Raw genomic sequence first — 14,674 nt, forward strand, 5'->3', positions numbered from 1 at the left:
TTACAGTTAATGCAAACTATTCTTTCACACCTCACATTACATGGAATGAGGCTTAAATACTTCACTTTCATTAATGGTCCCTGAAAGAGCTCTCTACTTCTTGCTGTTTGTACACCTTTTCAGCAAGGTAAAGCATGGTTCAGCAATGTACCCTATGGCTTTCAGCACTCTGCAAGTACCTCTCTACCTCTCACAGCAGGGCAAAACAGAGGTCAAAGTAACAGTGTACTTAAAAAGCTACTCTAAAACCAAGATTTACCTTGCAAAAGTAAGACAAAGTTTTTTCTACCAACAACAAAATGAGATCACCTCCAAGAACCCCAAACAGAAGGCTAATTAGCACTGATTTCATTAAGAACCCAGCTGAAGGCTAAGTCAAACAGCAGCTGCCGTACTGCTGAAACTACTCTATATATTAGATGACAAAAAAAACCCCCAACCTACTTCTGAAATTCTGAGTCAAGCTCCATAGACCAAACTGGCCTGTTAAAAATATGCCACACAAGCTACTGCCCCTCCCAGACAATATAAAGAATTGTCAACACTTTCAAACATTTCTCAGAGCTCACTAACCAAACTGAATAAACACCCCTTAATATTCCAAATATTGGCCAGCAAAACTGTTTGCCTCCAGGATGTGGAACTCGCCCACTACTGCCATGGGACACAAGCATCCACAGAACAAGACTGCATTTTTCTACTACTGCTCTACGAAGAACGGTTCAACAGAACAGAATATTCTGTAGTTCTGTTAAAGATAAATATGCAAACCATGGGAGGAGCAGGAGGGAGATGTGGTCCTCAACTTCCTCCTGGCCACCCCTTCCGTTAGGTTGGCATTTACTGTCAAGCTTCAGCATTAGAGAAGCTTAGCACAGTCAATGCTCAGACATGAAAGAGCATTTTAGGACATATGTCCTAAACTTGGATTTTATCAAAACCTGCTTCTAGACAGAACTCTACAGCCAAATCCTTTTAATCCTGAGAGCTGATATGAAAAGCCTCATGAACATGATAACCTGCAGACCACAGCAAATCTTATGGGCCTGCATATGGACTAGAAAGTATGGATACTATCAGAAGGTTTGTATGACATGTAACTGCATCCAGTAGCAGAGACCCAGTCGCCACAGTCTGACACCAGGTCTCAGCATGATTCAACTTCATGTTATATCAAAGAGGTACACGTGCACCCAGTCAGGTCATTTGGACAGTCTGTGTTTTGGAGAGAAAATATTAAAAAGTGTATTAAGCAAAAAAAGTAAAAGACATTTATAAATGAGAATTTATTTTCCAATTCTAAGTCTGAATATAGGTAATAGACCCATCTAAAAGCTGATTCACCAGCCAGTCATTAACATGCTAGTGGAGAATGCCATGATTTCCAAAAAACATCCAGATGCTGAAGCTCTGTAAGTTTTGAAGCAAATGTCAGCAACACAACCTTTTCCCCAAGTAAAACATGGTGTATTATATAACACGTAACAAACATAAATCTTTAAAATAAACAGTATTGCACTGATTGTTTGCAGAAATAATATAAAACATTTACCCTATGTTTAAAGCCGTTTCCTGTTCCTTCCTTTTAAATCAATATTTAAATAGCAATGTCATTGATACAGATGAGGAGTTTGAACACAAGACTCAAGTTGCACATTGTTTTTTACTGATCTTTTAATTAGATTAATAAAATAAAACATATTCTAGCCATTATTTGCTTCCATCCAAGCAGTCTCTATTAATTTGCCTTTTCATTACAGGCAGAGGCATTAATGAAAATAACATTATTCTAGAAAACATACTCTTAATACATGCTATGAATACACATTCATCTGAGCTCTCTCCTCTCTTTACTATCTTCTCCTGCACTCTAACACAGTCCTTTACACCAGCTCACGTGTATTTCTGCAGGAAGGCATTTTATAAGGCAAATGTTATCACTAGGCAACTTTTGCCATTTTGCATTCCAGAAGGAAAAAATTACAGTAAATTACCAAATCCTACAAAAAGGTTGACATTGTCTAGAAAGCCTTTTTACATAAAGTGAATCAATTAAAAAGGAGCATGTAACAAAGAAAACAGGACAAAGCTCCAGTTCCAACATTTACAATGGCAGAAATCAGATACACAAGAGGGAAAATAAAATCTGGGCTTGTCAACCAGGCTTGCATCTACACGATCACAGCTTTTTAAACTAATTTGTCACACACTTCTGTCCTAAAGGTGTTTAAGAGATGAAACAGATAATTAAGATCATCAGAAAAATCAATAATGATTTACATTTTACAACTGTAAAACAATTACAGGTTTAAAAGACAAAAAAGCCCCATTGAAACTAAAAGAATGACCAAAGCAAGAGAAGTCTTCTCTAAAACACTACAAAAGTGTACCAGCTACAGAAAATACTATTTTTTGTAGCACGGAAAAGGAATCAAGATAAAATACAGAAAGAGAAAATGGAAGATACGCTATATTTTTCTCATTTCAGTGTACTTTCTTTATACAGTATTAATAGGTACACAATTTCCTTCCCACCCTCCCTGAGAACTCCTCAGAGTATATTCAAATTCTTCATCTGGAAAATAAAGGTCCACCCAATTCCAATAATCACCTCAGAGTTTTGAGGATTTCAGGCAATAAAAAAACCACAGGATTAATGAGATTTCAAATCACAGAATGGTTTGGGTTGGAAGGGACCTTCAAAGAGCATCTAGTCCAACACCCCTGCTGTGGGCAGGGACATTTTCCACTAGACCAGGTTGCTCAAAGCCCTGTCCAACCTGACCTTGAACCCTTCCAATGATGGGGTACCCATGACTTCTCTGGGAAACCTGTTCCAGTCATCATAAAAAACCTTCTTCCTTATATACAGTCTAAATCTGCCCTCTTTCAGTTTAAAACCATTGTCCCTTGTCCTGTCACTACAGGCCCTGGTAAAAAGTCTTTCTCTGTTTTTCTTATGATCCCCTTTATATATTGAAAAGCTGCAATAAGGTCTCCCTGGAGCCTTCTCTTCTCCAGGCTGAACAAGCCCAACTCTCTCAGCCTTTCTTCACAGGAGAGGTGTTCCAGCCTTCTGATCATTTCTGCAGCCTCCTCTGGATCCACTCTAACAGGTTCTGGTCTTGTACTGGGGACCCCAGAGCTGGATCTACATGGGGTCTGGCGAGAGCTCAGTAGAGGAGGAGAATCACCTCCCTCAATCTGCTGGCCACGCTTCTTTTGATGCAGCCCAGGATACAACTGGCTTTCCAGGCTGAAAACACACATTGCTGGCTCACATATAATTTTTCATCCACCAGGATCCCCAAGTCCTTCTTCGCAGGGCTGCTCTCAATCCATTCATCCCCCATTCTGTACTGATACTGGGGATTGTCCTGACCCAGGTGTAGGACCTTGCACCTGGCCTTTTTCAACTTCATGAGGCTTATGCTGGCCCACCCCTCAAGCCTGTTAAGGTCCCTCTGGATGGCATCCCTTCCCTCTAGCAAAGTGAATCAACTGCATCACTCAACTTGGTGTCACCTGCAAACTTGCTGGAGGCGCACTCAATCCCACTGTCTGTATCACCGCGAAGACAGTAAACAGTATCAGTCCCAGTACAGACACCACTCATTACTGGTTTCCACTTAGACATTGAGCCATACTATAACTCTTTGGACATGGCCATCCAGCCAACTCCTTATCCATCTAACAGTCCATCCAACAAATCTGTCTTTCTACAATTTAGTGCCAAGAATGTTGTGGGGGACCATACTAAAGGCCTTACAGAAATCCAGGTAGATGACATCAGGAGCTCTTCCCTTGTCTACTAATGCAGTCACTCCATCATAGGCAGCCACCAGATTAGTCAGGCATGATTTGCCTTTGGTGAAGCCATGTTGGCTGCCTCCAATCACCACCCTGCCATCCCTATCTTTTGACATATCTTCCAGGAGAATCCGCTCCATGATCTTACTGGGCATTGAGGTGAGGTTGACTGGTCGGTAGTTCACAGGGTCCTCGTTTTTACCCTTCTTAAAAATGGCTGTGATGTTTCCCTTTTGCCAGCCACTGGGGTCTTCGCCTGACTGCCATGACTTTTCAAATATGACAGAGAATGGCTTGGCAACTACATCAGCCAGTTTCCTCAGGACCCGGGAATGCGTATCGTCGTGTCCCATGGACATGTATGTTCAGGTTCCTCAGGCGGTCTCAAGCCTGATCTTCACTTACAGTGGGAGGGATGTCATGCCTGACTTGAGGTTCAAGGACTTGAGAGATGTGGGAAGAGATTGAGGCAAAAAACTTTTAACTTCTTAAAACTAAATTAATTTCAGTTACTTTAACTGAAAGCAGCACGGTAGGGAAAGGGAAGAACTCTTATCTTTCTGCTGATAATTCATTTTCTAACTTGATATATAACCTCTTAAACATATGCAGTTTGGTCTCCACAATGAGCGTGTAAGCCCTATCTAGAAAATGATACAATTTGGTTTTTACTGGCAGAATGATGCAAAGAGATACACATTTAGTATTGGACTGTTGTGTGGCCTGCCTAACAGAGTTCTTAATGCAGACAATTTTTCTCTTAAAAAACCCCAACATTGCAATATGAAATTGGTATAGGTAGTTGCACAACATCCAAAGTAACAAATTTCCCATTTAAGTAAAAAGCCCTATTTTTTCCCCACACTGCAAAAATCCAAAGCCAACTAAAACAAAAGAACCATACTTCTACTTTTCTTGGAGGTGGCAGAGGTGAATGCAATAAATGGACAACATAGCAATAAATTTTACTTAATTTATTTATACTATGTTGAAAAAGCAAAACTCACTAGTATTCTTACAGAAAAACTGTGCTAAGTAGAAATAAGAGGAAAAAACCCACTAAGCAATGTTTGGCCACTTCTTCTGAGGTACCTGCACTGTTATTTTGGATGAACACCATCAGTTGTCTATTTACAGTATCTTTCATAACTTTATATTTTGATGCTGACAAGAAAAAAAAAAAAACACAGTGCACTGAATTGCAAAGGTATAAAAGGCATGCAACTAAATTGCCATTTTTAAATCATTCTCATGCTCAGGAAGATCTAAGGTATTTTTGCAAATGCAAGCAAAGCAGCAAAAAAAATTCAGCTCTGTTTTCTAGTCTGAGGAATGTTCTTACGTGTGCAGCCTGTGGTTCCAATGAAGTAGCAAAGTTTACATAGTTTTTGAAACAATGAGTGCTGGCTTTTGTATGTCTCTTCCTAAATTTGTTATCTGCAGCGGTAGTTGATGTGTCTTAAACACCCGCATAAATACATAAGAGAGATAATTTTAGAGGTACCATCTTCTTTACAGCTGGAATACCTCATGTTTTAAGCCTTTTTTTCTTTTAGCTTAAATCATGGTATTATTATAGAAAACTAAATCCTAATCATTCTAAATAAGTGCAATGATCACCTTCATAGTTTATGCTTCCTCATAATGACATTTTATACGACTCTGAACGGATACCTACCACCACCATGTTTATCTGTCAGACAGTATAGTATTTATTGCAGGAATCTATTTAAATTTGTTTCTCTAGCCAGCTTGTCTGAAAGCAGTGGGAGAGCATGCTCCTCGAACAGGATGCTCCCATACAATGCTGGCTGCTAGCAACACAGAGAAGCTGCTGCCCTAGGCAAAAATCACAATTAACTGATTTTAACGATACGGCTTGACAAAATGACACGACAGGCCTCAAATAACACAATAAGCTTGTTTTCATTTGCAGAAGAACATCTCTGTAGCAAGAACACACTAAAATTATAGATGTAGATTACAGAATACACTGCCATACGGCATCAAAAGGACAAACCAAATCTTCTGAAACATACACACTACAATGCCTTGGCCAGAGCTACTGTTTTCTCAAAATTATCCAATATACATCAAGGGGAAAAAAATGCCCTATAATTCTATTCACCTGTTTAGCAGTAACTACTTAATCACCTTATAAAACTACAGTTTTTGTATTCATAACCTAAATTCCACTGCAAAACCACAGACCATATTTCTTAACACAAAGCTACAGAAAATGCCAGCTTTAAATACAATTACATTCAAGGAACAGGAACCATACACCTGGTTCAAGAAAGAGAAGAAAGCAACTTGCTTTGGAAAGGTAGTCATACAGACTGCAGGCAGACAAGCTTCTATGAGCTAAAACCAAAACCCATCAAATTTTAGAGCTGTGTAATTTCCTTTTGGAGGCTAAAGTTTCTGGAGGAGGGACAAACCCTGCATGGAGTGTTGACGTGGTAGTGTATACTCCAGGAGACCAACAACAGCTCTTACTTGGCAAACTCTGCATGCCAAGTGGTAATTCATCTGCAATGACGTTAAGATCTCATTCAAGAAGACACTTAAAGGTCTTCACTACCACAAGATACAGATGAGACAAGTTATACAAATCCTGAAAAGAACATACTCTTTTCATTTGAAAGCTGAGTACCTCTGACACGCTTGTGGCTCCCTGGCAAGTGAAAACAATGGCCAATACACCATGCTGGGCTATTAACAGCATATATTTGAAAACAGGTAAGTAATGGGAATGTAACTTGTATGGCTGACCATGAAGACTGCCATTCTCCTGTGCAGGCTTTGGATAACAAAAGAATGTTTAGAGGCAATTCTGTGCTTTCTATCTGCATCCCATTATGACACCATGTTGCAGAGATCCAACATCTTCAACTTTGTTAACATGGAACTTTTATCCCTCAGTAACACGGATGAAAATGAGGAGTCTACATTCACAATGTTGAAAAATGAAACTTGCTGTCTTCCTGTCCTGTTGTGATTTGAAAACTTCTGGCAAAACACAGATAACTTGGAACTTTAAACAAACGGTGGTCCAATTGGCTAACTGAAGGTTTTCTGGTGACAAGTGTGCAAAAATCAGCAGCAATGGCAGAAGCAGTGAAGACAACTCACAAATTGTTTTTGAATGGTACATGCCTGGCTAGTCAGACCAGGATCAGGCAAGTTGGGACATCTGAGAGAGACGATGCCATTGACAAAGAGATGCACCTCTTGCAGCTTCTTGACTTCTACCAGTTCTCAGTGGTTGCTGTGGTAGAAGACAGGGCTAGGATGGGATGTTATTTCAAGTTGTAGTAACAGTGGGATATGCTAATTTGCTTCAATTGCCAGATGTCACTGTCTGTGAAATATTAAGGTAATTGTAAGTGGAACTATGAAATGTTCTCTAATCTTAAAAATGTTGCCCGTTGAACAACTCAGCTGAGCATCTTCCAGTAGCTCAAGTTGATGATCTAAGAAAGGCTACATTTGACAGGAATACTTTTACCTTGCATTTACTATTTCTCATTCAACTGCAACATACAGTGCAGAGACACACAACTCTCATTGCCTATGAAAGTTCAAAGGGTGCTAAAGAAAAGAAAATTACATTAGGACATTTTTATGATACAAATGTGCAACAAAGAAGAGGACAAACGAAATTAAGTTCATTTATACCTTTTTCACATTAACCTCCTGCACTGATCTATGCACAGTTCTACACATTTCCACTTGCTGTAATTCGGAACTAGATCAAGCAACTGACTACTTAAAAACACACTGAATACTGTATTTTTCCAACATGAACAGCCTACTGCAGTGACCTAATATTTACATTCTCTACCAGAATCTGTTGAGAAAGAACCCTGTACTTTTAATTAACCATATTAGATCAACCTTAACATTTTCTGTAAAAATAAAGTTTACTCACGCACACAACTGCATTTGCATGCTTTCAGTATCTCAGTATCTTCCAAAATAGAATACAAAAGACAAAAAATTGGACAGGGTAAAGAGAATCACACATTCCAGGATGTGAAATGACGCAGCTACAATTATTGGCTGATCACACTTACTCTGTATTCAACAGCAGTAGACCATTAAAGCCCTTAATACTTTTATGCCTGCATTGTTCACTAGTCTGGTAAAACAGTTTAGTGCTATTCTAGCTGATGCGGGATCAAAATTTAAGCAGTTCATAGAAAGCTTACTCTTAGTCAACGGTAGAAAGGAAGAATGCCACTGGAGGTATTCACTGACTACATTTGAGCAGCATCCTCTTTGTAAACTGTTTGTTACAATGCTAGGTTGTTTTAAATTGGTGCTGAAGCGAAGTATTCTGTTCTGCCAGCTGGTCATTAGAGTTCAGTTGCTGCTGAGTAGACAGGCTGGTAATCTAAATGTAAAAGGTATAAATATTCCAGTATATTTCAGGGGTACCTACAGTTCTAGGCAGGCTCTTTTTCAAGGGGAGTTTCTCCTCAAAAGCCTAACAGTACATGCTAGAAAGCAAAATTAATTTCTAGACCTTCATACGAATAAAGGAGCACACAGAATTTTGATTAAGAAAATGAGGTAGTCATTTCATCTGAGACAAGAGTGGCATATATTTTGTCCTAGAATAAGAGCCTTGGGAAATGGACTTCTCAGACTTGATTCACCAAACCTGGAAATGCCTGTAAACAGCAGAAACAGTAAACTTCAAAGTTCTGGGATTAAACAGGGAAGAATGACCTATGCAATTGAAAACAATATTAAGAGAGTTGGGAAGAAAAACATTCTTCCAGTCATTCAGAAAATGTTGACAAATATTTTTGTTTCACTCACGCAAGGCTTGGAAGTCCATTTAATAAAAAGTACCACCTTCATTTCAGAACTGATACACATTTATCCACCCACTTGATCACTAGATGCATGCAAATCAGAATTCCAAAGTGAAACTGTTCAATGTTCATGCCTAATTACTGAAAGTGCATTTAGTAAGTCTTTTTTTCAGGTATCTTGTTGAAGTGACATGCCTACACAGTCGGACTACAGAGTACTTGATATAAAGCACTATATATCTGAATTGGTAAAGAAATCCCCCAAACTTAATATCAAAACACTGCCATTCTGGTAAAGATGTTTTAAAATATGCAATAATGAATTCTTTGCTGTATGGAGAAGGCACTCTTCCCTCCGAAAAAATTAGGTTCTTGCCTTCCCTCTCTCCCCCCCACAAACCTTATAAAAAACATCTCAAGAACTGTGTAAAGAATTTTGTACTTGAACAATAAAGAAGGGAAAAAAGTGCACACTTTCTAAGAATATGATATGGTTCAATACAGTTATACAAAAGGAAAATGTTTTGCTGAAGTGTTGAACAAAAGTGAACACTTCTAGGAAAACACTTAGGAAAACCCGGGATATTTATGATTATTCATCTGAAAACATATCCAATCATTCTTACTCTATTGTCACCTATTTACAAAAGAAAAGGTGAAAAGTCGTCCATCTTTTAGGTGTCAAAACCAACTAGACCAAAGAAACTAAAAAAAAAACCTGCCACTGCTGCAAGTGCTTCTTTCGTCGCAAAGAAATTAAAACCAGAATATTCATGTTACTTTTGAAAACTGGATTGATGGGTAGTTTCATCTGTGAGACCTTTTCTCAGCCCAATCACTGAAAACTAACATGCTAAGCAGGAAATTCAATTCCAAATGATCCCATTTAATCTTGCCAGTTCAGCAGCAATTCATTCCAAATTCAGCAGCATACAGCTTGCATGTGTAAAGTAGCAGTGATTCCACAAATCTATCTGCAATAGGTGGCAACCAGCTGCCCCTACATTTCCTGTCCACCCCCCTGCCCCCCCAAGTTACCGCTACGATGCTGCCCCTCCAATTTGTAACAACTTGTTATTTTAGTATGAAAATAGTCAATCTACTTTTAATATGGATAAGAGACTCCCTACGGAACTCAACTAAATTTTTATCCAAGTACTCCCCAGGGTTCAGAAATATAGACACTTATATTTTAATGCTTTAGTTTTACTTAAAACTTGTTTCATCATTTCCTAAGATATTTCTATCCATTACAGCATGGAAACTTTACATTTTAGAAGTGAAATATATGTTTTGAAACAAACCCCACACCTCCCAAACAAACCCACAGAAAACAACTGCATCCCCAAACCAAAAACAAAACCAAGAATCCCATGACCCATCATCAAATCCACTAAAAGAAAAAAAGAAAAGGCCAAAATACGGCCCAGCTTCATTACAGCTAGCCTTGGGATTTCCCTACATTCAGAAAGGAATTCCACTAGTGTATCCACTACTGTATCCGCAAACAGAGTAACGTAACCCGGTAAAAGAACTATCCCCCCTATCCCAGTCAAAGCCAGCGGTGGATGTGGTGGTAGTGTCATCATTTATACTAATTAAGGATGTGTTTTCACATTAAAACAAAACTTGAGCTTTGTCAGAAAAGCACAAAGTTGTAGTAATCTAAATTTCTTCACAGATTACACTTGTTCTGCACCTATTGTTTCAAAACACTAAAAGTTAATTGAAATGTTTCTTTCCTAAAATATAATCAAAGCAGATTTACACAGCTGTCTGACAATTTTGTCTCAATGAGAGACTGTTCAGAGTTCAGGGGACACACTCTAGTCTGGTAAAAAAATTGCTTTAAACTGATTTAGGGACAAAAAAGAAACAAATGGAGAGTTTATTTAAAGTGGCTTGTAGGGTTCATAGACTAATTACTGCAACTTTTTATATAATTGTATCTACGTCACTAAGGTAGAAAGCTTAACAAAGTCATTCCATAAATTTATCTACCTATTTCAGAACTACTGTAGTAATTGGGAAAGTTTTTATTACGTTAAAATCTTGCGCAATTTGACAAGTAATAATAAAGGCTTTTCTGAATTTTGCTTCCACTGTAGTAAGTGTTTCTGAAGTAATGAAGTTAAGGTGTGGCAACTCTATTTTACAAATACAGACCTACTGCAAATAAAGAGAGATTCCTGTATAAAAGGAAGTTAGGCTGTAGCAAACAGCATAGTAGTTTCTGTTCAAGCTTAATAAAGTAAATAACTGCACTGGAAAATATTCTGTTCTGGGCTTTCTGCCATACAGGAAGGGTGTTGAACATGTCAGTGTCCATAATTATTATCAACAGAAAAAATACCAGAAAGCAACAGTTCAGCTCTTAATTCTTTCGCGTTATCATTTTCAAGAGTGAAGTACACTTTACACCTTCCTCCACCTTGTATTCATTCTAATGTGTCCATACATTTTAAAGTCAGGCTACAGTTCTGAAGTTTGTGTTTCACTAACTATTAACACAGTTTTAATTTTATTTTTTCCCCGTCATCAGAACTGAGTTACTTAACAGTCCACATATTTAATAGTCTTTTTATGAATGGAAAGGGGGAAGAGGTTTTAAGGTCCTTTTTAAAATGAAGAAATATTCCATTATAATATTTTCTCTAAGAACAAGAAAAAGATAAAAACAATTTTTGAGTAGGAAAGGGGATGTTAACAAAAGCCTTTTTACTGTATACTTATCATGTGTCAACCCAACATAGACAATGCCATCATAATTGTATGTTCAGTTTAAGCAATCACTATTGTATCAAAACTGCACAAAAGCAATTCTGCACAGTAATCACAGCAGTCAGATTATTGGCTGGTGATCACTAGCAATTACAGTACTGTCATTTATTGCCATGCTGCTCATCAACGAAGCTACCGTTATGAGTGTGTTCTTTGTGAACTGCAAAATAAAATGGACCAACTTAAAATCACCACAAATGTACTTCAAACAAATGAGTTCTAACTGACATTTGTGATAAGCTAAGACGGCACAAAGGTAAGTTAGTGTCTCAGACGATGAGGGGTGACTCAAGATCCCTGTAACTCAGATGACTGCGATTACTCATATCTCAATATACTCCAGCATTAATATCCTCTGCATTGGAAGATTTAATATTAGTTTTAATATCACTAAGAAATTATTAGGGTTGCTATTGTCATCTTGAAATACTTTTGAAACTATTAACTTAGGCATGAAAATAATGACCCAAATTTCATCATCCTACAGAAAATTTTCATTTAAGGCTGGAAGTTCTATGGGTACGAAATCTGTTGGTATCAAGACCATATAATCTAACTCTCACATTTTTTTTTTTTTAATATTAATATGGGACAACATATAAGAACTAATACATCAAGTGTTTGCATTCAGAGTTAATATCTTGAATCGAGTACTGATTTATTTGAAGAAGTTCTGAAACAGAGACCGCAAAGCAGATTTATTATGAAATTCAGACATTACAATTTATGTATTAAGCTGAGAAAGATGATCATTATTTCTAGTTCTGACAATGAAAGCCAAATTATCACTTCTCTCTTTGTGGTGTGGTTTTTTTTTTTAAAAAAAAAAAAAAACAACAAAAAACCCCCAAACTTTAGTTAGAATGTTTCTTTGTAAAACTGCAATTTTTTTCCCCTTGAATGATCTTTACAAATTAAGGCTGAGCTTCATTTCAAACACAATTTTATTTTCCCTACAGAGACTATCACTAAGATATATGTCCCTAAGTGTGTTGCAGATTTAAAACATATTACTACCTTGGTATTGATAACTGAAACCAAACTCAAAGTTTAAAACCCATTCTTTAACAAAATACAATTAATCATACCAAAACCTTCATGTGCAAATTTCTGTAACATTGTACACAACTTTGCAGAATGTACAAAAAGGAGTCCTCCTCAATGTTGCATCAATTCTACACTAGCTTTTCTTTTTTCTTTTTTAAACAATAAACCTGCAGTTCAAGTCTGATTTACAACAGTGCATACATTCCAAGGGATACAGAACACCATAATGACGCTTCTGTTCAATGCAATTAAATGAAGCCTTTATATTCAGATTCTAACACTCTGACCTACAAAATATACTATACCAACGCTAGCCAACACATTTTAGAAACAATGATGGTTTTTTCCAGCAATGCAATAAAAGACAATGGTTAACTCCACAACACATACTGAATTGCTGAAAACAAGGCATATACCTGTTCCTTTACAGAAGCTAAAATGGTAGTGGCAGTAGTCTCTGGTTCCATGCCTGGGCCTGTGGAAGTTTCCTGCGTTGTCTGCGGCAGCCCCTCCTCCACCATTGGGGTCTGCTCAGGGGCTGGCATTTTGCCTGCAATAACAATATTTTAAAACAGTTTACATTCTGAGCCAGTGATATTTAAGAAAATTCAAGTTTTCAGGATTATAAAGTCTCTTATCTTTTTTCTAAAACCTTTCCAAACATAACCAAATTAGCAGAGAACTTTGTATTATTAGTATCAATATCAATAGCTATTACTGTGCTTCACCTTCACAAATTGAAATCAGAATTACATACAGAACATGAGGGTTGGGCAGAAGCAACCAGACAGCATGACATTTAAAGATTATTTTGTGGTAGTTACCAAAAGTAGCAAAATCCAAGATGCGTCAAAAATACTAGTGTTAAACATTAAGAACACCCAGGATCAGCAGAAGTTTACCACATGTGCAGTTTTTAGCATAGAAGAATGACATGTAACAGCAGAGTGCTTTGCTGTTAGGAACAAACCATGGAAGAGACTAATTACGGTAATAAAAAGTTAATGGGAATAACGCTTCTAGTGCTTTTTTTCAAAAGAGGAAATTAAAATACTAAAGTTAAACCAATTGCCCTGGGTTATGGATAGCGTGGAAAGGACAGACAGGATTAGCATTCAAGAAACCTAAGCCTCTATCGAGGAGGCAGCACACTAACAATTCCAGTACATGTGAAAAAGGCAATTCATTTGTTTAACTATAGAAGTCACTATTAATTAATATTAGAGAGATAGTTATGAAGCGTGTTTAATACTTTGAAAATAGCAAGTAGGTGGTATTGATGTAGTTTCTGCACATGTACCATGCTTTGATTTCCTTCAGAAAAAAGAAGATAACGCTCGTGAGGTCTAATCTTAAAAGTAGTGAATATTTCATTTTAGATTTTCAGAACAAACAAACTTAATATTCCTAGAGGAGACAAATGTGAACAGCAGCTCCCTTCCCTTCATTTCACAAGGAGCAGTTTACACTGCAAACAGGCTCCAAGGCTGGGAACAGACCAGTAAGACTTCTGTCCTGACCTGTTTTAACCATGACCATCCCTTCTCCACCACCTGACTTCTAAATGCTGAATCAGCATAAAGCTGGGCACACACTACTCTAAAAAGACACAGGACAATCCACAAGATCAGTGGCTGTGCTATAAAGCTGCGCATTTCTGATTTGGTTGGAAGAGCAGTTGAGTTGACTCTCAAGGGACCTCTTCTGGAATTACCCTATGGGATCGCTCGCCCTCTCGGGACTTTTTCTGCATTGGTGCCTATACACAGAGGCCAAGTACAGGCAAAGCCCTATGTTTTCAGAGGACTTTTATGCTACTACAGGCAGCCCTGGGCAGACAAGATGAATGGAAACCAGAAGAGAGATGATTTAAGAAAGTACTTTTGTTCCATTTCACATACAGCAGCACAAGCACCGTGAGATGGACGACTTCTGTTCGAGCTTATGAGACGCTTCAAGTGCATTAGCAGGCGGTCTTTATTAACCACACTATCCAGTCTGCTAAAAGAGGTGGTAACATGGCTAACGTGCAGTTTCCCACCAGCCACTGAGGAAATCAAACAACAGCTTCAGAGAAACTAAAGTGAGATGAGTGATGACAGGCAGGGGAGTACTCATGGGGGTAACATATGGTGCAGGAGCCTGGTCACCCATCAGCTTCTGCCACTGTGAACGGAAATAGAAAAGCTGCTTCCAAAAGCACGTTAGAG

The 14,674-nt window shown here is 38.0% G+C and overlaps 1 protein-coding gene across 5 annotated transcripts in view; it reads right to left on the minus strand.

Moving 5' to 3' along the window:
- The window catches only part of PKP4 (plakophilin 4), a 76,481-nt gene extending 63,464 nt beyond the window's left edge, over positions 1-13,017 (minus strand). For 3 of the 5 annotated variants that reach the window (XM_059820726.1, XM_059820729.1, XM_059820728.1), the window contains exon 1: positions 12,881-13,009. In XM_059820726.1, coding sequence (XP_059676709.1) covers positions 12,881-13,009 — 129 coding nt within the window. Of the gene's footprint in view, positions 1-12,880 lie in introns of all 5 variants that reach the window. The other 2 variants (XM_059820730.1, XM_059820727.1) reach the window with 2 other exon arrangements.
- Between the last annotated feature and the right edge of the window lie 1,657 nt (positions 13,018-14,674).

This window comes from Gavia stellata, chromosome 8 (genome assembly GCF_030936135.1).
Source record: "Gavia stellata isolate bGavSte3 chromosome 8, bGavSte3.hap2, whole genome shotgun sequence".
Lineage (NCBI taxonomy): Eukaryota > Metazoa > Chordata > Aves > Gaviiformes > Gaviidae > Gavia > Gavia stellata.